Genomic DNA, 22,118 nt, shown 5'->3' with positions numbered 1-22,118 from the left:
TTTATTTTCCATTTTTATTCATAATTGTAGATATAACCTAAATAATTCTCGACAATCTCATCTTCTAATTATACCTCCTGCTAATTGTGCCATCCCACTGCCCACGCATTTTTTTAATCAACCACCATCCTTCTAATTTCTATATAGAACCTAGACCTTACTGAAGAATTGAACCAAAATCGATAATCGGACTGATACTTTTTAGTCGAGTTACAGAGCTCCGAGTTTAGCGTTCGATCGGGCGCAGCGCTCAGTAGAGTCCAAGATATACATATGTATGGTAATAGTTTTCTTCCAATTGTCCACCCGTGTTTGAGAGATGTAATTTTACTTAAATGCAAGATCCGCCTTAACCAATAATGATATATCTACTCGTAGCACACCACGCAACGCACGCACACACACACGCAGGGACGCTTGTTGTTGTGCACTGCTCACTTTTTTTTACCATAACCTATACTATGAACATTACACTCCCATGCCCTAACCTGACGGTTGTTGATCTTTTGATAGATTTTTTTTCTTTAATTTTTTTCCTTCTTTTCTTTGTGTTAATAACTTTTCCGATAAGTAAATTTGCATTTTTTTTTTCTCTCTGTCTTAACCTTTCTCGCGTACAAAAATATGTTTTTAATAATTTTTCTTCTTCTGTTAGTTTGCTTTACAGTTATGCTTTCAACGATCAATTCTTCCGTTTAAATTTAGTACTAATCCGGTGTGACGTTCTGTAACCAGCACAGTTTTTTAGCGGTTTTCTGATATTTAAGGTTAAGTTTGCGGAAATGAAAATTTGAATGCCGCCTCTTTTGCAACTCTTACTTAAATCTATCAATTGTGTGTGTCATTTGTTAACATTTTACAAACAATATTTGGTACAACATTTTTTTTGCATTCACTGTAACCGAAATGTGTTTTTTGAGCAAGTGATTATAAGTGACATTTCTTTTATTGAACATTAAGTAATGCAATTAATATCGGAAAGTGTTTTTTTTTCGAAAGGCAAGAGTATTATTCTGTGGCTGTGAGTTAAAATGAGTTTTTGTGTTTTCTGCTAAAAATCAAACGAACGGGAAGATCGTGATATCTTTTTTTTACAGAATTCAAATTCTTCAAAGGTAAAGAATGTGTGGATGGAATGATAAAACTTAATACAGGTTAATGGCAGTTTACATTTCAACTTAAATCAACTTTTAACTGTAGCTATTGGTAAAGTGTACTTGTAAAGTTTTCTTGAAACGAACAATTTAATTGGCATCGGCTTAACAGAGCTATTCGATTTTGATTTTTGCGATAACATTTGAACGGTAAAACTTAAAGTTTAACGTTTAAAATCCTCGGTTTAGGGTAAACTGTATGGCCTCGAGTTGCGATTCATAGTTTAACTAAATGCCTGGCTAGCTGCTCCGTTAAAACAGAATTAACTTAATTAAGCAAATAAAAATAATATTTGCGCGTCCCGTTGATACTAGATCGGTACTAAGCTGCATTCGGTCTGAAATTTACCAATTTCGAACAGTCTCTCTAAAGTTAAAAATTTTAAACTTTAATATTAGACTCCGTATGACAGTTTTGTTTCACTAACAACTAAACATTCGATACACATGGATGAACCTCATATGATCAAAGTTTTATTCACGTTACACAAAGTCCGGAACTTAGCTACACATAAAAAATCACAAATTAATATCAACTGCAGCAGTGTTGGTTTTCAATTTTTCACATCATCCAGTAAAATAGAACTTAAAGTACTCCGTCAATTTAGTCCTCGATATTTTCGATTTAACTTACCCATAACTTACATCCTAATCTGTTAAAACTAAAGTGTCTGTGTGCGTCTCTATGAGTGTGATGATATTCTGTGTGATTGTGAGTTTCACATCGCACACACTCACAATCTTGTGTACAATAATATTATCCAATTAACAATAAAGTTTACCGTTGACACATACTGGGAGGATGATTGAATGACTTTAAACTAAACATTGCTTCACGTTGTTCTAGCTTAAAAAATCCCAAAATAGTCTGACGCATTGCTTGAAACATTTTTAACGTTTTGGAACTGAAAAAAAACTTAAAATTTGGCATGATGCACGAATTAAATTCCAGAAAAACTTCATTGGCATAAAGAAGCATCCAAACAGTACGAACGATTCAAGAACTTTTGCTTAAATTAGTTTCTTATTCATTGAATCTCAATTTGGAATCCAAAATAAAGAGTTCTTAGTAATGAGTATAGAGTTCTGAGGTTAGATTTCTGTTCTAGAACTGAATATCTGAATAGTTCTTTGATGTGATATTTTTAAGGAACCACTTATTTTTATCCTTTTCAAAAAAATTTTGATACATTGAGTACTACCGTAAAACGGGGTAACTTTGATCATCATAAAATTTTTCCACATAATCAATAACATCAATAACTAAGTCTAAAGTTAAAATATCTCAAAACTTTTTTCTACGTTTTAAAATCTATAAGTTGTGTTTTAAATTGGGATGAACTTGGTTTGTTTTAGAAAATTTCAAATGTAAGTTAAAATGTAATTTCAAAATCTGGAAATACCTATTTTTTCGAAGGCTCACTAACAAACACCCTTCCAGATCAAAGCGTTTACCAGGTTGATTTATGTGAGAGTTCAACTTTTTCCCTTAGTAAATGTATAATTTTGATTTAGTTTTTGTTGAATTTTGAGTTAATTTTTTGATATTAAATAAAAAATAGAGATATTTTTCCCCTCTTACTAACCCAAAGTTAGGAAAAAATTCTCCCGGCACATAAAAACTATATAAGTAAAATGCCTTAATAAAACCATATGTGAATAAAAAAAGGGATATTTTCCAAGAGTAAGCCAGTCTCAGACAAAAGGCTAGAAACCCTATCAAATGGTAAAGGAGAATGGAGATACTTGACCCCCTTTTCTTATTTTTATCATATCTTTTTGGAAAAATTTGGCCACTCGCTGTCTTTTGCATTTTCTGACAGCGTGTAATTTCAAGTTTATGTGCTTCAAAAGTTGATGAACTGGAAGCATTTTCGTGGAAGGAAAAAAATGCGATATTTTTGAAGTTAAGGATTCTTTTTTGAAGGAGACTTGATCCTTGATTCCTTTTGGGGGCTCTATTCCTTGGAAAAAATCAAATAAAATTTCAAGAAAGAATGTCAATTGACTATTTTGGTCATGCTTTTTCTCATTTCACAATATATAAATGTCAAAGGAAGAAAATTCTAAAACTTTGTCTCAACCTTAATGACACTGCATACTTTAAGGCGCTATTTTCTGAATTTAAGAGAAAATCAACTTTCTTAGCCCTTTTTGCCAGACAATTATTGTATAAATATCAGTTATTGAATAATTAATCGTTATCTTGTAATCAGCAATGATCAAGATCTATTTAGAAGAAAAAAAAAAACCTTTTTGAACTCTAGGGATCAATTGAACCCATAATGAAAATTTTAGAAAATTTTATTTGAAAAATGTTGAGGGTTTACCATTGCAAATGTTTTAAAATATGGTAAAATGAAGTTCACATTACACCACAACGAGTTATATATTGGAATATATATTTTTGTTTTTATTTTTTCATATCAGAAACATTTTAGAGTGATAGAAGAAGTTCTTAAAGTCACATTTTGTGAAATTTTTCACACAAAGTTCAATAACTTCAAAAATTATTTTGTTAAAATTTTTTGAGATCATAGCATAGTTGATTTGCTCCAATTAGCACATTTTTCTAGAACATTTAATCCTTGTAAGTCATTCCAGTTTCGAGATATAGCTAAGGAATCAAATATCCCCAGGGATCAAGTATCCTCATTCTCCCCTATAGTTTAACTGTATTTTGAGGTAAATTTTTTATATTAAAAAATAGGGACATTTTCCAAGAGTAAACCTGTCTGTGACCAAAGGCTAGAAACCCTATCAAATGGTAAAATTTGAAGGAAAAAATAAAAGGACCTAAGACAGTGGTCGGCAACTTTTTGAGTCAGAAAAGCCGAAATTACCTATTTTTTTAAATTTCAATGTTCGAAAGAGCCACATTTGTTAGTTGCCATGAAATGTCTATCTTTAACTTCTAGATGTTTCTATTTCCAATCTCCAAAATCCTAAATCACACAAGGTTTCCATACTTTGTCTCCAGCAGATTTTGTTTTCGAAAACCAAGGGTCGATTCTAAAGAGAACTTCAAAAATTCATTAAATTTTTTTCTGCAAAACTGTAAATTTTCTTCTGTTTTTCAAGTCGAAGCTTCAAAATCGAGAATCAGCGTGCTCTAAAATCACATTTGACTTATCTTTCTGTTCTTTGCCTTCTTTCCGATTAAAATGAAAATTAAATGAAATTTATATGCGACAAGTTTTGTATGGAAATATCAAATTCTTAAATTTTTACACCTCAAAAAACTTAAAATATGTACAATAGACTGAGTCGACTTTGGGCTATTTTGGGCTAATTTCTCAAACCCTGGGGTCTAAAAAGCTTCTCCTTGGTCCAAAACTCATCCATGATTATTTGCAGAATTATTGAGTAACGTTTACATGAGTAAATTTGAACTTCTAGGTTTGTATGGGAAAATTTATCTAATACATGATTCACGAACTCGTAAATGAACTAGAAGCATTTTCGTGAGACTAATAATGTGTTGGTATTTTTCAAGTAACAGGAGACTTGATCCTTAATTAAGGGGCCCTGAATCTAGGCAAAAATCTAGTAAAATCCGAAGATAAATGGTCCGTTGATTATTTTTTGACATATTAGTTCTCATTTCACAGTTTGTAAGTATCAGACAAAAAGAATTCTAAAAGTTTGTCTGCTACTCTACAGTCATTGCATACATACAGGCGCAATTTTCTAGTGTTTAAATAAATGCAGTATTTTTAAGTCCCTTTTATCAGATAATTACTAGATAAACATAAGTTTTTGGACAAAAATGATTAATTTCATGATAACCAATGATCACGATCCATTCAGAAGAAAATATATATCTTTTTGGACTCTAGGGATCAATTTTACCCATAACATACATTTTGAAAAAATTCTCCGAAAAAAAAATTGAGAGTTCACTATTGCTTTGATAATTTAGCATATGAAGTTCATATTATACTCTAACGATTGACATATTGGAATTTATATATTTTGTTAAAAAAATTTCATGTGAGAAACATTTTTTCGTTTCGATTATAGTCGTTTTACCATCTTTGTGGCATTCGCGACTTTATCAACGTTGCAGTTGGCGGAAATTATTGAAAAACTTATCCGGTACAACTGTGTTCGATTTTTACTCTTGGGCTCGATCTCACGGACATCTGCTCAGGAAGCAACTGACTTGCCAACTGAGCTATATCTCAAGCCCGAGAAACATTTTAAAATGATAAAACAGATCTTCAAATCACATTTTGTTAAATTTTTAAAACATAGTTCAATATTTCGAAAAATAATTTTCTTAAAATTTGTTGAGATAACAGCATTGTTGTTTTGTTCTATTTGGCACATTTTTCTAGAACATTTGATATTTGTAAGGCATTCTTGTTTCAAGATATAGCGAAGGAATCAAGTATCCTCATTCTTCTCTGATGATAAAAAATTTAGCCCCTTAATTTATGCAGCATCATTGCCCATCTTTCGATTTGAATTGTTGTTCGGCCTTAACTCAATAAGGACCGCGATGTTGTTTTTTTTAACCGCGAAGAAATCTAAACCAAGAAACACCGAAATCCAGCATTTTGTTTGTCTCAGAATTCACTGGATAAAAACTTACAAATTTTGTATCTTTGAGCCACCGAAAGTTTTGTGTTCAATTTTGTAGAATACCATGATTAATTTTCTATCATTTGAGTTCGTTCCAAACTGCCTTAGCAATTGATAAACTGGCACTTGCAAATATTATGAAGGTGTTGTGTATCCTTTATGATAAAAAAAACTCGTTCAAACCGTCAAAATAGAGACTGATCAATTCTAAACAAAGTCGAAATCGATTTATTTATCAAATTTGAAGTAATCTGGTAAATTTCTGCCACCATGTTTTACGTTCATATGAGTCCAGTACTGGTATAAAATAGTTCATAAAAAAGGGATCAATCTTACCCCGGATTACGGTACCTTATTTTTAAAAGAAATGCTTTTAAAACACTGAAAATTTGCTTTCTTCCCAATTGAGTTTAGATCTTTAAATTACCACGTCTCAATGTTGCAAGAACATTTTTTGTTTTGAAATGTTAAAGTCCTCGGACCTCAATTAAACACTACTTTTAACAAAAAGAAGCCTGGTAAAATTTAAAATACAATCGAATAAACGTCATAATGTGATCTTAAATGTACTGATATTTCGTGGACGAAACTGGTGCAGCCTGGATTACGCCATGACGAGCTCACGCGATTATGTATGAGTCTGTATTCTAGCCTTATAAATAAAGCATGATTTATCTCCAATAAAACTGATTTTCAACTGCCGGCTAGTTCCATTTTAAGTTGTTCTGCTTCTCTCCTTACTGTTTCTTAGTTTTTTTTTCTGTTAATTAGTAAATCTTACTTGTTGCTGGTGTATAACTCTACTGCCCGATAAAATGACCTACACAACCATCACATAAACGCCTAAACTTATGTTACGTCCAAAAATTTGTCCTATTTATTAGTTCATCGACATTCTACAAAACAAATAAAAATGAACAGGATAGACGAGACGGAAACGGAAAAGTTACGCTTGCAAAATTAAAACGTTCATTCTCTTCAGCTGTTGCGGGATATAGTACTTGCTTTTCTAATGTTTTTTTTCTCTCTCTATGTGTTGTTGCCTATGTTCATTAAGCGGTTGTTTCTTTAGTTTATTATTTGCTTAATAGATTTACACTTCATCCAAAAACAGGTCAACTTTGCTAATATATCTGAATAATTTGTTTGTTTTTTTCTCTCTTAATCGCTTCCTCTAGGTTCTTTTTTCCCATTATTACTTTAAATTCTGATAGATATTTTTTCCTTTGCTGCATGATACAATACTTACAAAGAGTCCTCCTCGATTCTGCTGCCAAAATAATCAAAACACTCTTCCTACGGTTAGCTTACTTTTTTTTGTTTGTTTCTATTTTTTTTTTTTTTGTTTCTTCATTTACAATATCAGTCTGATGAATTCATAAACTCACTTTGCCACTCGTGTATTTTTTTTTTGTTTCTTCTGTTGTTTTTTCTTCTGTTAATAAACTACTACTGATTATTTCCATCGCAAAATTGTACACTTGCAAGCAAAAAGTTCTTGGTTTTTTTCTTTCATTCTTACCTAACGACCATAAGAAGCATTCCTCAAAGGTATAGAGTAGATACTTAACAAGGTTCTTCTCTCTTACGTTTCGACTATGTTATTATGAATGATTATGGTAGCATTCTTTGACTTATTTACCTACTTTCATGAACTTAAGGTAAAATGTAAAAAAAAAACTGTTAAAAATATTCTTAAAACCATCAAATACCGGTTTTTTTTGTTGGGTCAAGAAAAATAAAATTAAATACAAATTTAAAATAAAAGAATAGGGGAGATTGAGGATACTTGATCTCTTTTTCAAATATTCATCAAAACTTTTTGGAAAAATTTTGCAGATCACCGTCTTTTGCATTTTCTGACAGCGTTTAATTTCAAGTTTATATGCTGCTAAAGTCAAATTGATCCGTAGATGAACTAGAAAGGTTTTCGTGGGACTAAAAAAAATTGGAATATTTTGAAAGTTGAAGTAGACTTGATCCTTGAACCAGGGTGCCCAAAATCTTTGGCAAAAATCATGCGAAATCTAAAAATAAATGTTGAATTGAGTTTTTTGGCCATATTAGTTTTCATTTCCTAGTTTATATGCTCCAGACAAAAATAATTCTGAAAGTTTGTCTAATACCCAATATTCATTGCATACTTAAAGGCGCATTTTTTTCGATAAATACACTTTTTTGAGTTCATTTGATCAAGAAATTTTTGAATAAATATTAGTCATTGAAAAAATGTTATTGATTTCGTGCTTAGCTATGATCAACATCGATTCAGAAGAACTTATATCTTTTTGGACTCAAGGAACCAAGTGAACCCATATCATACATTTCGGAAAACTTTTTCTTAGAAAAATTTAGAGTTTACTATTGCATAGAAATAATGGCATTAAGAAATTCATATTGTACTCTAACGATTGACATTCTGGAATAAATATTTTTTCGCGTGAGAAACGTTTTGAAGCGATGTATATGATCTTCAAGTCACATTTTGTTAGATTTTTCAAATAAAGTGCAATTATTAAAAACAAATTTAAAAGTTTTTTGACTATGGGGATGAATAAACCAATTGGTTTAATATCCAAAAAAAAAGTTTTTTTTATGAAAGGTTTGTTGTTTTGTTCTATTTGGCAAATTTTTCCAGAACATTTGCTCTATGTAAGACATTCCTGTTTCGATATATACATAGCTGAGAAATCAAGTATCCCCAGAGATCAAATATACTCATATTCTCCCCAACTGTTTGATTTTTTTCTAATTGGTACTTTTCAATACCCTGATGACTTCAACTGTTATCAATTCATTTACTTACTTATTTTCACTAGTATGAGTCCTACATTTATTCAAGTAAATAAAATAATTTCAACCCGATGACGGCCGCCAGAAACTAAAGTTTTTACACTATAAGTCGGTATCCTGATTGATATCAGTGAGATGTCTTTGATATTTCACGTTCACTTTCCGTTCCTTGCCTTAATAATCTGACGCGTTCTGTTTAGGTTCTAAAGATTTTCTGCTAGCTAGAGTGTGAATTGCTGATGCCAATTTTGTTTTTTTAGTTTTTGTTTCGAACGCCAAACTTTTGATACATTTTTGTTTTGTCTATAATTAGGGATAGTAAAACACGTTCCATAACCGGAACCACACTTTCGAGAGAATTTGTTTTATATCTGAACAATTGTTTGTTGCTATTTTTTTCGACAACACTCTGCTGGCTAATTTTGATTGACGGGAATGAATTTGCTTAGTCGATTGGCGATGGTTACTTTTTTTTCCTTAGTTTACGAAATGATGTTCGTTACTTTCACTACGATATTGGTACAGTTAAAACTGCGTTTTGTTTTTACTTCTGTTTCTAGAGAGCTATTTAGAATTATCATTATCAGATGCTGGAATTTATCTTTACGCTCACTTGATGGCGGATTATTTTTACTTTTTGGTTGGTAACCCTAGCTTGAATGATTTTCTTTTGGATGGTTATCATGAGTTTTATGCACCTTTTTTCTATCGCTTAGAAATTGAATGAATTGTTTTCTGCGTTTTCTAAAAGCTGATTCGATTTGATGGGTTTCTAGCTGTGGAATGATGATTTTCTCACTTATCTTCGATAACTTTTTGTGTGTTCTAGTTTACTTTTCGTTTTAGGGTTTTTTTTCTTCTTTAGTTAATTGTTATCTAAAAGCTAACTGACGATTGTTCCATAGGTTTTCTGTGTTATTTGTGTGCTCATCAAAATATTGGCTATCATATCGTATTGCGTCCTGGTCATGAGTCTCTCTTGTTTCGGAGTAGCAGTGTTTTGCTGCGCTGAATTTAGTTTGCGTAGTGGTCGAACGAACCGAGATACTCGAGGGCGGCCCGGTAGCAGAACTGGTATTGATCCTGAAAAACAAGAAAAGAAAATAAAATTAAATTTTCTGTTAATAGCATTTCATTTTAGGAATACCATAGGGGAGAGTGGGGATACTTGATCCCCTTTTCTTATTTTCACTATATCTTTTTGGAAAAATTTAGCAACTCGCCGTCTTTGACATTTTCTGACAGCTTGTAACTTCAAGTTTCTATGCTCCAAAAATTAGAACGATACTTGAACCCTTTGATGAGCTAGAAGCATTTTCGTGGGAGTAAAAAATTGCGATTTTTCTGAAGTTAGGGGAGACTTGATCCCCTGTTGAAGGAGACTTGATCTTTTATTCAGGAAGCCCTAATCCTTGTAAAAAAATCAAAAAAAAAACCCAAGATAGAATGTTAATTGACTATTTTGGTCATGTTTGTCCTCATTTCACAATTTAAAGCAGACATAAAAGAAAATTTTATAACTTTGTCTCAACGCTAATAACATTGCATACTTAAAGGCGCTATTTTTTAATAATTAAGAGAAAATTAATTATTTTTGCTCTTTTCTTCAGACAATTGTTTGATAAATATTAGTTTTTGGATAAATATTAGTAATTTCGTAATCAGCAATCATAACGATCAATTCAGAACAAGAATATGCCGTTTGGAAGGGGGATCAATAGTACCCAAATCTAGGGGATCAATAGTACCCATAAACAACATTTTAGAAAACTTTTTCTAAAAAAAGTTGAGAGTTTTCCATTGCTTTGAAAATATGGCATTATGAAGTTCATTTCACGCTCGAACGATTGATACATTGGAACAAATATTTTTTTCATAATTTTCCCATGTAAGGAACATTTTAAAGTGATGAAAAAAGATCTTCAAGTTACATTTTGTGGAATTTTTCAAACAAAGTTCAATTATTCAAACAATTATTTTTTTAATTTTTTTTAAACTACAAGCATTGTTTTTTTGCTCATTTTGGCACATTTTCTAGAACATTTGATCTTTGTAAGACATTCCAGTTTCGAGATATAGCTAAGGAATCAAGTATCCCCAGGGATCAAGTATCCTCATTCTCCCCTACTCTTTTTCGGTCGGGAAATGGGTGTACTCTTCTATTTGTGAAATTGTACGTTATGTACTCTTTTTTTTGTTAAAAGACATGTGATCAGTTAATAATCTGATTTCTTTCCGTTCATGAATCTATGAAAATTGTATCTTGTCTTGTAGATAATTCCAAAAGAGATACAACCCTTGTTGTACGGGAATTATTTTTTGCTCTCTAGGTGACAACAGAATAATCGCAATTCCAATTGCATTTTTTTCTATAAAAATAAGTGTGCTCCTTGAATGTTAAAAATGAAAATCAAAGTGATTTTTTCAACTACCTTAGACACCAGCACAATACTTAAGCCAATAAGCGCCTTTGAGTATGCAATTTACTACCTACTAGTTCACATAATGTTCATCTGCATATTATACCTCTTACGTTTTTGAAAAAATATACATATCAAAATACACTTTATTCGACGTTGTAGGATATGGTAGCCCTATTATGGCAGTTCCTGTTCCATCCTACCAGGTGAAACGTGTCTCGAAATTCTTTCAGCGAGCTTTCGAAAGCTTTGAAATATTTCAAAGAAATCTATCAAGCTACTTCTGCCTCTGGCAGAATTTGCCAGAGACGCGTGGTGGAGACGCGTGGTGCCTTACGCTTTCAAGGCAGCAGATGAGATTGAAGTTTGTTCGATTTATTCCTAGAATGGTTCAGTCTTACTGATTTCAAACTTTTATTTCTCGATTCAATAATTTAAACTTTATACCATTTCCAAATATTCTAAAATTCAGCTACAGCTTGGATCAAAACTGTACCATATGTACAGTACCATTCAAAATTGTATAGAAATTGGAAGCACGCGCACTGTCATTGAATTTCCATAACTTTTTACTCTGAAGATATTTTTTGATCAAATTTTCTGCGTAAGATTGCTTAACTTGCACACTGTTGTATCCCAAAATGTGAGCTTTCTTAAATTCATGTGGCCTGAGATACAGTAATTCTACGAAAATCAGACTTTTTGGACTTTTACCATTCAAACTACGTTTTTTAATTGAAATTTAGCAGAAGGGATGTGAAAATATAAAGTTAGTATGTTTGAAGTTTTTGAAAAGTTCTATCGATGGGTTTCACGAGGTATAATATTTCAGAAATGGAGCTAGACAATAGAATTTTGGACGATTCATGAGAACAATATCGTTTCCATCCACAAATCAGTCAAAAAATGTCTGGCAAAAGCAATGAATAAAAGGAAAAAAAAAGATCCATTTAAGGAAAAAAAAAGATCCAGAATCTCACGATATTGTTTTGAATTTTTGTTTGGAATAGATTTCCTGGTTGTTGAACATAAAATATGATATTTCTATGCAAACATTCGTCCAAAATTCTATACAAATCGAATTTTTAGGTTCATGTTTGAAATATTGTTCTTCGCGTAACTTTTGGTCCATCGATAAAACTTTTTAAAAACTTCAGACATGCTTAGTTTATATTTCAACATTCACTCTGCAAAATTTCAATCAAAAACGTAGCGTAGTTTCTGAATTATTGCAGTTTGAATGGTAAAAATCCAAAAAGTTCGATATTTGTAGAATTACTGTTTCTCAGCCCACACAAACTTTAAAAAGCTAAAGTTTTGTGATATAATAGTGTGATAGCTGATCTATCTTACGCAGAAAATTATATCAAAAAATATCATCAGAGTAAAAAGTTATGCAATTTCAAAATTGAAGTGACTGTGCGCGTGCTTCCAATTTCTGTATAATTATGAATCATACTGTATGTCGTCGTCAAAAGCTTAAATTTTTCTCCCACTGGTAACAGTTATTTTTCTATTTTGAAATGTACAAAAATTTCTTACAAATAATTCTATAAACATCGATTCATTAACCAAAGCGGTTATAAATCTGGAATCGACTTTATTTTCCTTGTCTCAGGCCAAATTTTGAGTTAAAGTCACAACAAACTTTTTTGATGTTTGCGCAAGGAATATTTAAAAAAGGTAGTGCCGAGAGCCATATTGGATTTTTTTTGTGACGTCACAAAAACGATTGTATCGAAAATTTATATGGGAATGGTGGGAATTTCAAAGAAAAACACGTTTTAGAACGAAAATTAATTCCAATGTTATTTTGATTACGTTGTAAGGACTCTATTTCACTATATTATGAAGGTTTTTGGTCCTTTAAAGATTGAATTGTGTATTTTTTCTGTTTTCATTGAAGAATGCGATGTCACCTTGAAGTAAAACGTGTAAAAATGAAGGAAAAATCAGCTTTAAAAAGGTTTAGTAGTTAGATATTGAGTGTTCGAATGATTGTCATGATTTTAATCCAACCGATTTACCATATACAATTCTTATGTAGAACAATTAACATCAATAAATGATTGTTAACTCAGTTTACTAAAATGCCAATAAAAGGTTGTGGTTTTGTATGAAAATTTGTGTATTGATCACTTTGTTGTAATGAAGAGCTTAAACTGCACTGACTCGAACATTTTCATGGAAGACTTTGAAATAATTTTAAAGTTTTGCAAATTTCAGTGGGTCCACCATTTTTCTAACTTCGATTGTCTATTTTATAGAAAAATTATTAGAAAATGCAACTTTTTTTGTACCGATCTAAAGCAATAAGAATCCTTCTACAATAACATGTTTTCAAAGTTGAAAATTTCCAGCAGATTCTCCGAATTAACAACGAAAAGAGTGAGATTCCTAGTAAATTAACAGATTTTTCGTGATTGTGACGTCTCAGCCTGTACCAATAAACTAGAGCAGGGCTGCCTTGGCACTACCTTCTTTAAATATTCCTTGGTATTTGCGTCCGAAAATACCTTGTCACATTATATAACGGAAGATTTTGACAGTTTTATCAATTGAGTTATTTTTGATGCCAATTGTCCGGGTTTTTCAAGATTTGTCCTGATTTTCAAGAGACCATTTTGATTTTTAAAAAACGCATAAGTTGTCCTGATTATCAAAAAATGATCTATAAGTTGTTCAATTTTGTCATGATTTTCGAAAAATTCCTAAGTTTTAATTGAATTTGTATTTAAATGATGAAATCATCAAACAAATTTGATTTAAACTTTTTTAACCGATTTAAATCATTGGTTCAGATGATATTTAAATGATGTTTTCGATATTAACTGCAGGTTAACCAAGATTCTGCTCGCTTAAATGACATAATTTAAGGCGTCTTCAGTACCTGTATTTCGCCTTTATTTATGCAAGCTAAGCAGAGCTGATAACATACAGCTTCCATTTCCCATCATTTTAATGGTGTCAATTCCATCTTTGCAGTGGTGTCCCAAAAAATCCTGATTTTTATCATCGATTTTTGACAAAACCTCCTGGCACCCATGCTTAGAACCACACACTCAGGAAAAATTTTATTATAACTTTTACAAGATGCGCCTTATGAAGCGCTTTTCAGAGTGCAAAACTGTTTTGCATACACTGAACCCAAAATCACATTTAAAAAACACTAGAAGATTCACTTAAAAGTGAAAACTCAGTGAATTTCTTCATTTCAAGTGGCTCATGTACATTTCACTTGCCTCTCATTTGAATTTTAAGTTACCGAACCAATATACACTAGCTCATCACTTGAGTTTTAAGTGACCGGCATTGAATGTCTTCGATGCTCACTTGAAATCCACTTGACCGGTCACTTAAGCCAATATTCACTTGCCCATCACTTAAAATTCAAGTGATTTTATGCATAGCGAATGTCAACAATGTCAGTATTGATTGTTTCATTGTTGTTTGGAAAAGAAACAACAGAGGTTTGTTTGAGTTGGTAGGTGCAGAATTAAAGTAATTTATATGTTATTAAACAATGATATTTTCCATAGGTCGACCGACAGAAACATCGTGTGAACCGGTTAACACGTCGCAGAGACCTTTTTGAAGCAATACGGATACGTTTTCCGATGATGATTTATTTTGGAAATATTCAAGTGCAATTAAAGTAAGTATCATGCAAAACAATAAATACTAGTTAAATTTAATTTTTTTTTATGATTATTTCAGAAAAGATCAACCCGAATGTCTCGTCGAAGTGAGGAAGTCAATGATTTTTCGAAGCCGAAAAATCTTTTTGAACCCAAATAAGGAGAAAAAGTGACGTTTTTCACGTTGTATTTTTTTAAATAAATGATTGTTTTGTAGAAACAAAGTTGATTAATGTTTGATATTCTGAAATTTCACCTAAAAACCACTACAACTGAAAGATATTAATGACCTGAGCAAACATTTGAAATTGACTTTGCCATTCACTTGATCGCTCACTTAAGTGATTTCACTTGACGGTCACTTAAAATTCACATGAATTTACGTATGGCGAAAATTCACTCCAGATGTCACTTACCTTTAAAGTGAAAATTATTTTCGGTGTAAGAGTCTTATGAAATTCTTTCAGTTTTTATAAGATAATCTTAAGTAAAATAGAAGAAACGGCACTGTGAAAAAACAATTATCCCATTCATTCATTCAATCCATCAGTTTTTTTTTGTATTGCATTTTTTCCAATGGTGAGTTTTTCTTGTAGTCTTTAGGTCAAAGATCCGGATGTTACAAAAAAAAAAAACAAATTGGAACCGGGTGTTGATGTGCTGCTATTGGTGACCATGCATAAAATTATTCCACATAAATTTGCAAAAAAAAATAAAATTAAAAACATGAAATATTTTGAATTTTCTATATTCTACGTGAAATTTCTTGTTTCCATAAGATCCTCTTATGAAAAGCGGGGACCTCTCATTGAAGTAGGTGGACTTCATCTCAGAGCTCATTCGTTTCATAAGAAAGTCTTATGAATTGCAAGGATTTTTCTTATGGCGCCAGTTTATAAGCGAATCTCATGCACTCAGAAAAATACTGTTATGTAAACCATAAGATTTACTTTTGAAGTGGCGTTCGTAATTAGATAAATCTTTGTAATTCATACACTCAGATAAATTATTATTATAATTTTCAAAAGATACGTCTTATAAGATACGTCGCTTTTTAGAGTATTAAATTATTTTTCATAAGAGTCTTGTGAAAGTCTATCAATTTTCATACGAAGTTTTTCTAAAAAAAAATCGGCATTGTGAAAAATTACACACAACACATTCATTTCAACAGTCATTTTTCAACCGTCAAACGAAGTTGTGGAGTTATAAATTTTATGTTTTCTAAATGGTAAGTTTGGATTGAAGTTTTTTTTAGTGAACGTTAAGAAAATTTTTAGACTCAAATTACTTTTTCTTAAGTCTTCAGCACGTTAACCGGGTAAAAACTGAAGGTCAAAGAACGGGATGCAGCTGTACAACTTTTTGATGGCGAAAAAAATGAAAGTAACTCCTTTCAAACTTGACAAACAATAAAGTAAAAGTGTTTTGACATGAATTGTTTTGAATTATTCTCATCAAAAGAGACATATCCTATTTGATAAGACCTTCTCATGAAAAACAACAACCTCTCATTGAAGAAGGTGTTCATCTGCAGAATTCATTCGTTACATAAGACAATCTCATGAATTTCAATGATTTTTCTTATGGCACCACTTTATAAGAGAATCTTATGGCGTATATAATAGTATTTTTCTGAATGTAAGATTGCCTTATTAATCCAATGAATTCTTCAGCTGAACACCTGCTTCAATGAGAGATTGTTGCTTTTTATAAAAAAAATTAAAGAATTTCACAAGACTCTTATAAAAATTATTGGGTCATTTTGGAAAATTTCTCAAACCCTGGGGTCTAAAATGCTTCGTCTTGGTCCAAAACTCATCCATGATTTTTTAAGAATGTTTTAATTAACGTTTACATGAGTAAATTTGAACTTGTTTGTATGGGAAAATTGAATATTTGGTACTGAAAAATCAACATCGTTTTTGTTCGTCTGTGGAACCGAGCCAGATGATGGTTTTTGTGCCAATTTATAAATTTTCTCAAGGAAATTTTCCGCTGAACAACTTTGTCGAAGACCGTAACTTATTATGAAATTTAGCCAAAAGGTTCAAAATTGACCATCAGGGATGCTGCTTCGTTGATTTAACTTCTCTGAAAATCTAACCTTCTGTGATAGTCTCATGTTTCAACAAAAAACTAGGACTTACGCGTAGTGGATAACTTTTGAAGCGTAAGGTTTTTAATAACCAATGTGTCTCCTTGAAACCTAAACGTTCGATCCGTTTCAAATGAAGAAATTTGAAAAAAAAATAATTCTGAATATAAAGGCCTTTATTTATTTATTGGATGGCATGAAGCCGTTTTCTGGTTTATTTCATTTAAGCCTCGAATCTTCAACTTGGTACTTACGTATGAAGGTATAGTGGAAATCTTTCTTGAAGTTCCACAGGGTCTCTCAAGTAGAGGCATTCTAGAAAAAAAATCTCTGCATGTATTCCGTCCAGTAGACTTATCGAAGAACTTGGTGAATTTATCCAAAGTCTTGGAATATATCGAAAACCTTGGTGCAATCCTTACATTTGAATCCAAATAGGTAAATCTAAATCCGCAAATATCTGGACAAATCCTGGCATTAGAAATTTTTTATTGTCAGACGGCGTTCCAATAACATTACAGGCCTCCACTCATGGTTATCCATTTCTCCCCAAGCGGCTTGAAAAATGCAACTCAGTGAACTATTCGTTCTGAAACACTTGGCCTGCTCTGTTAAGACGCCGGGCGTACACCCAATCAAAGAGCAGAGAACGCTTCGCCAGTGTGAGAGCAAGAGAAAAAAATCATCACATTAAGTGTAGGGGAGCAGCACTAAAGCAACTCAGTAGGCTTGGTTCTTTCCCAACAAGAAAAGGAAGAAGAAGAAGCAATGCCTACTGTGGTAGGAAGAGAAGGAAAAAAAAATGCACTTCAGTTGTGTGTTTCGGGATTTCTTCTGCTCACACAGTAGTGTTGCTATTGGGGCACCGGTTTTGCTCGGCACTTTGCTTCGGCTGTACTCGGAAACGAGTGTAGAGCATTTCGGAATGAAGTGTGGTGCTCTACAAATCGTAGAAGATAACGGTGCGATTTACACAGCGCACTGTCGGATTTGAGAAGTGCGGACCAACCATGCTTCCAATAATATGTTGATATTGATTTTGATTAAACTTGCTGAACTTTTTTGGACGCACAATTTTTTTCAAATTTTCAGGTGATGGAAAACTTTACAGAAAATAAGGGTAAACGAAGGAAGAACATAAGCCGAAAATATTATGGATTTCTCAAAAAAGTACTACGGCGCGTTAGCTAACTACAGAACGGCGAACGTGATGCAATCGACACGAACGTACAAATCGAGCTCCATCGGTCAACTGCTGGACCTTCCATCGATACACTCCCTGTATATCTAGCATGTGTCCTTGTCTCCTATCTTATGATTCTCTATCACCACCTATCGACTCGGAATTGAAGCCGAGGGAACACATCGATCGATTTTTTAAAATTATGTTTCAGTTTACGTGAAGATCCGTACTTTTTCCACAATAAATGGACCGGTCCGGATATTTTCCCAACTTCACATTGGATATCCTGACAACCCCGAGGAGAACCGGGCTATTTGGAAAGCTTTTAGTCTAGATTTAGAATATCTTACCTCCGTTTGAACCATCGCTGGTCGCTGCGAGCGCAGTATCCGCACCGTCTGGAACACATCCAGCACGCCCTCGTACTGCATCCGCTCCAGCACGATACTGAGGGTAATGAACACACCGGTTCGGCCAACACCGGCACTGCAGTGCACCGTAATGGGCCCATCTTGGCCGAACTGCTCCTTCGTTTTGTGCACCTGTCCAATGAAGTCGATGAAACCCTCGCCCGACTTCGGCACCCCCTGTTCGGGCCAATCGATGAACTGGAACTGCCGCACCGTTCGCGACGACCCATCCCGCGCATCCGTCACCTTGAACTCCCGAAGCTTGTACTGAGGCATGTTGTACTCGGCAATGGGATCCACCACGTAGCACTGGTACCGGACCGACCGTTCGTGGGGCCAGTATTGGAAGCACTTTTCCTGAGGAGAGAGAAAATTGTTATGAATTAGGCAGGTTAAAAGCAAAGAATCACAACTTACCCTTCCCATTTCTTTCAGCTTAGTGAGCATAACAACGATGGTAGAGTTGTGCTCCCAAAGCATTCGCCAGAAGTCTTCGGCCGTTTCCTGAAGAGGGCCCTGGGCAGCAATGTACGCATTGCGGTAACGATACCTGAATCACAGTAAGACAAAATTACAATTTATTCATCAATTGTTAAAGGTTCAAACTTACCCATCAACAAAGCTGGCATTGATGTAATCGCTGCCTTCGACGCCCCGGATCGGTGTCAGGCATACGCGAGACGCTTCGTACGGCAGGATGTGCACCAGTCGGTTTTTGTGCTTATTGCAGGGCAAGTTGGCCGTTACAAAGCGAGCCGAGTCGGCCTTCACGTTCGAGAGCTTTTTGAACTCCATCTCCATACCGGTGATGTTCTCGCCCGGTTCCGTTTGCATTAGCTTCTGGATATGATTGTGTAAACTTCGTGCCGGTACCTCGGTGCTACCGCAAATCACCGCTTCCAGCAGAGCGTCGTGGATGAAGATGTATTGATCCTCGGTCTGAACCATGTAGTTGCGTTGCGCTCGCAAACAGGTCACGTGTCCATAGATATCTATCATCTTTTCGTGCCGCATTCGTTCCAGCATCGAGTCGATTACGATGTAACAACCGGTTCGCCCGACACCTGCCGAACAGTGAACTATTATCGGTCCCGAATCCGGTGGTGTAAGGACCTTGGTACGCTTCAGGAACTGCAGGAACGGAGCCGGATGATCAGGTACTCCATGGTCGGGCCAGGCCGTGAACTGTAGTTGTTTGATTTCCCGACGCTCGTTGCTTCCACTTCGGCAAATTTGGAACGTTCTTATACTGTAGGTCGCTAGTTCCTGAGTTTCTGTGATTGTCACCGTCATGACCCCGTACACTTCGGTGCCCCGGGCAGGCCAGTACATGTCGCACTTGATGCGGGAACGTTCCTCCAACCGAGTCATCATAACTATGGTGTTCGACTTAAGCTCCCAACACATACGCCAGAAGTCTCCGAAAGTTTCCTGCAGTGGACCTTGGGTAGCCACGTAGGCGTTGTGCTTCCTGTATCCGTCGCAATAGTTGGCGTTGATGTAGTCTGATCCAGGGACTCCCTCGATCGGTTGCAGAATTACTCGACTGTGATCATAGGAGGTAACGTTGGCGTAGCGATTTTTCGGCTTGTTGACCTCCATATTGGAATGATCCCAGGTAAACTGTTGACCAGGTTCGATACTCTCGTATTCTTGGGAGAATTTGAGGTTGTCATTGGCTTTCAATCGTTCCACGTGATTCGCAAGCTCTGAGATCGGTATTGGAGGGTGGCTGATCATTCCGGGTGTTTGGAAGTTAAGGCGACGCATGTCAACTGGATCAGTAGGAGCTGGACCAGCTCCCAAGTCCGCTGCCATCAGAGGTCTCGTTACGGCCGCTTGATCCGGTGTTTTGTAGGGAGTTCGTCGTCGACGTACAAAGTATACCAGTACCAGACATGAGCTCAATACCAATGCTGCGATTATTGGACCAACTACCCAGATCATACCAGGTTCCTCATTCTTACCACTGATCATGATTTCAGGATCCTGGGGTACATTTGGATTCGGTCGATGTGGAGGTTCTCCGGTGGGAGCTTCCTTCATATCCAGAGCAAGAAACTCGGAGAAAGGACTCGATGTGTACAGGTGCTTTTGAGGAGTGTCCACAACTGCTCGCACGAAGATTCGATACCGCTTTCCACGTTCCAGTTTCTTGTTGGTGAAGTTGTGGTTGGTTTCACCCGAACCTAGATGGAATGTATATGGAATGTTACGTTGCAGGAACATAGCCGCAATGTAGGGTGCGTTGGGTCTTTCCGTTCGAGTCTTACTAGGCTGCAAATCCTCCGTAAGAAATTGATCCGGTAGTTTGTGGAGGTTGGATTTGTCCTCGGGAACAACAATCAGGTAGTAGTGCGAGATTGGGCCGTATTCCTCGGATGCCTGAGGTAAGATAACCTGAATCTCTTCACCGTTCACGACTCCGTAGAAATCCGGTTGAACCATTGGTGGAGGAGCAGCCATTTGAGTAGTAACCGTGATCTTGGTAGGTGGTTTGTAAGAGTAATCCGTTGGGATTGCGCTTACATTCACGAAGTAGGTCGTGAACTGAGACAGTTCCCTTATGGTATGAGAAGTTACGTGACTTTTGAGGACGATCTCCCGCTTCGGTAAGATTTGTTTCTGAGGAATACCTTGAGAATCTACGAACTCCTTAACCGCGTCAAACGAAATCTTATAATTGATTGGGTTCAACCGGATTGGGGGAGCCCAGTTCAATTCCATCGAATGTGTACTGACATCATGTGCTCGAAGGTTCAGCGGAACATCTTCCGGCTTAACCTTAACGGTGACCTTCTCACTCAACCGACCTGGACCAGTTTTATACAGCGCAGCAATAGCTATGGCGTATTGGGCAAACTTCTCCAGATTTAGCAAATCGGCAGATTCCGTGACGCCTACGGTTTTTGATTGCCACTCGTCAAGGTCTTCTACGGCTGTCATGGTATAGAAAATTTTATATCCTACTAGTTTACCCCTTGAGGGAACCGGTTCCCACCAAACTTCCACCGTTTGTTCCGAGGTCGCTACAGCTTGAACTGACAAGGGAGCTCTTCCCATATCCCGTTCGGTTGATATGATTTTCTTTTCGCTGAAAGGTCCAGCTCCTTGTTTGGTGTAAGCCCTAACTCTTATAACATACTCTGTGCTCTCTTCCAAGTTTGTAAAAACGGCTTTCCGTGCCGTCGTATTCCTTTCGGTACCCAATCCATGATCGATCTTCTTGTGGAACTGAACATCATACCGTGTAATTTGTCCGTTACGATGTTCCCTAGTTGGGGGTTCCCACGTCACACACATCACATCCGGAGTCTGAAATCTTACCACAATATCTGTCGGTGGCCCAGTCGGTGTTCCTTCCGGTGTCTGCAGGTACTTAACAGCTTCCTGACCAACTCCGATGTGATTCATTCCGGCAACCCTAAACTCGTACTCAACTCCTCGTTCCAGGTCATTTATCCTTTTTGTAGTCGTATGAGGTCCCAGCATATTTTCCTCCGTCAAAGGTTGTTCCTTCACTCCCCACTTTACCCTATAATTCTTAAGCTCTCCATAAGTCTGCTTAGGACGTTCCCATTCCAGTTCAATCGAAACCGTTGGGTCCCGTTCCAGAATCTTCAAACTGACCGTTGGACGAATTGGGACACCTCCCGGAGTTTTGATGGCAATTGGAGCGCTTCGATCTCCGTCACCTTTTCTGGTGAGAGCCGCAACCTGAACCTGATATTTGGTGTCCGGCTGTAGACTGGTAACGTTGTACTCTAGCGCATCCACCACGTCGAATTTCATCGGTTCGTTCAGCAGTCCCTTGCCCTGTTTTGGGGAAACGGAA

General features: G+C 35.4%; 1 protein-coding gene across 1 annotated transcript in view; it reads right to left on the bottom strand.

Annotated features, from left to right (window-relative positions):
* LOC129742247 (tyrosine-protein phosphatase Lar) overlaps window positions 1-22,118 on the bottom strand; it is a 740,954-nt gene continuing 718,836 nt past the window's right edge. The window contains exons 24-27 of the mRNA XM_055734122.1: window positions 18,894-22,099; window positions 18,701-18,833; window positions 18,224-18,640; window positions 1-9,617 (exon numbers count right to left, since the gene is read on the bottom strand). Coding sequence (XP_055590097.1) covers window positions 9,549-9,617; window positions 18,224-18,640; window positions 18,701-18,833; window positions 18,894-22,099 — 3,825 coding nt within the window. The 3' untranslated portion in view covers window positions 1-9,548. The remainder of the gene's footprint in view (window positions 9,618-18,223; window positions 18,641-18,700; window positions 18,834-18,893; window positions 22,100-22,118) is intronic.

Source organism: Uranotaenia lowii, chromosome 2, assembly GCF_029784155.1.
Source record: "Uranotaenia lowii strain MFRU-FL chromosome 2, ASM2978415v1, whole genome shotgun sequence".
In the NCBI taxonomy this organism is placed as follows: domain Eukaryota; kingdom Metazoa; phylum Arthropoda; class Insecta; order Diptera; family Culicidae; genus Uranotaenia; species Uranotaenia lowii.
The sequence above is the reverse complement of the archived record's forward strand: the minus strand, read 5'-3'. Positions and strand labels throughout refer to the sequence as shown.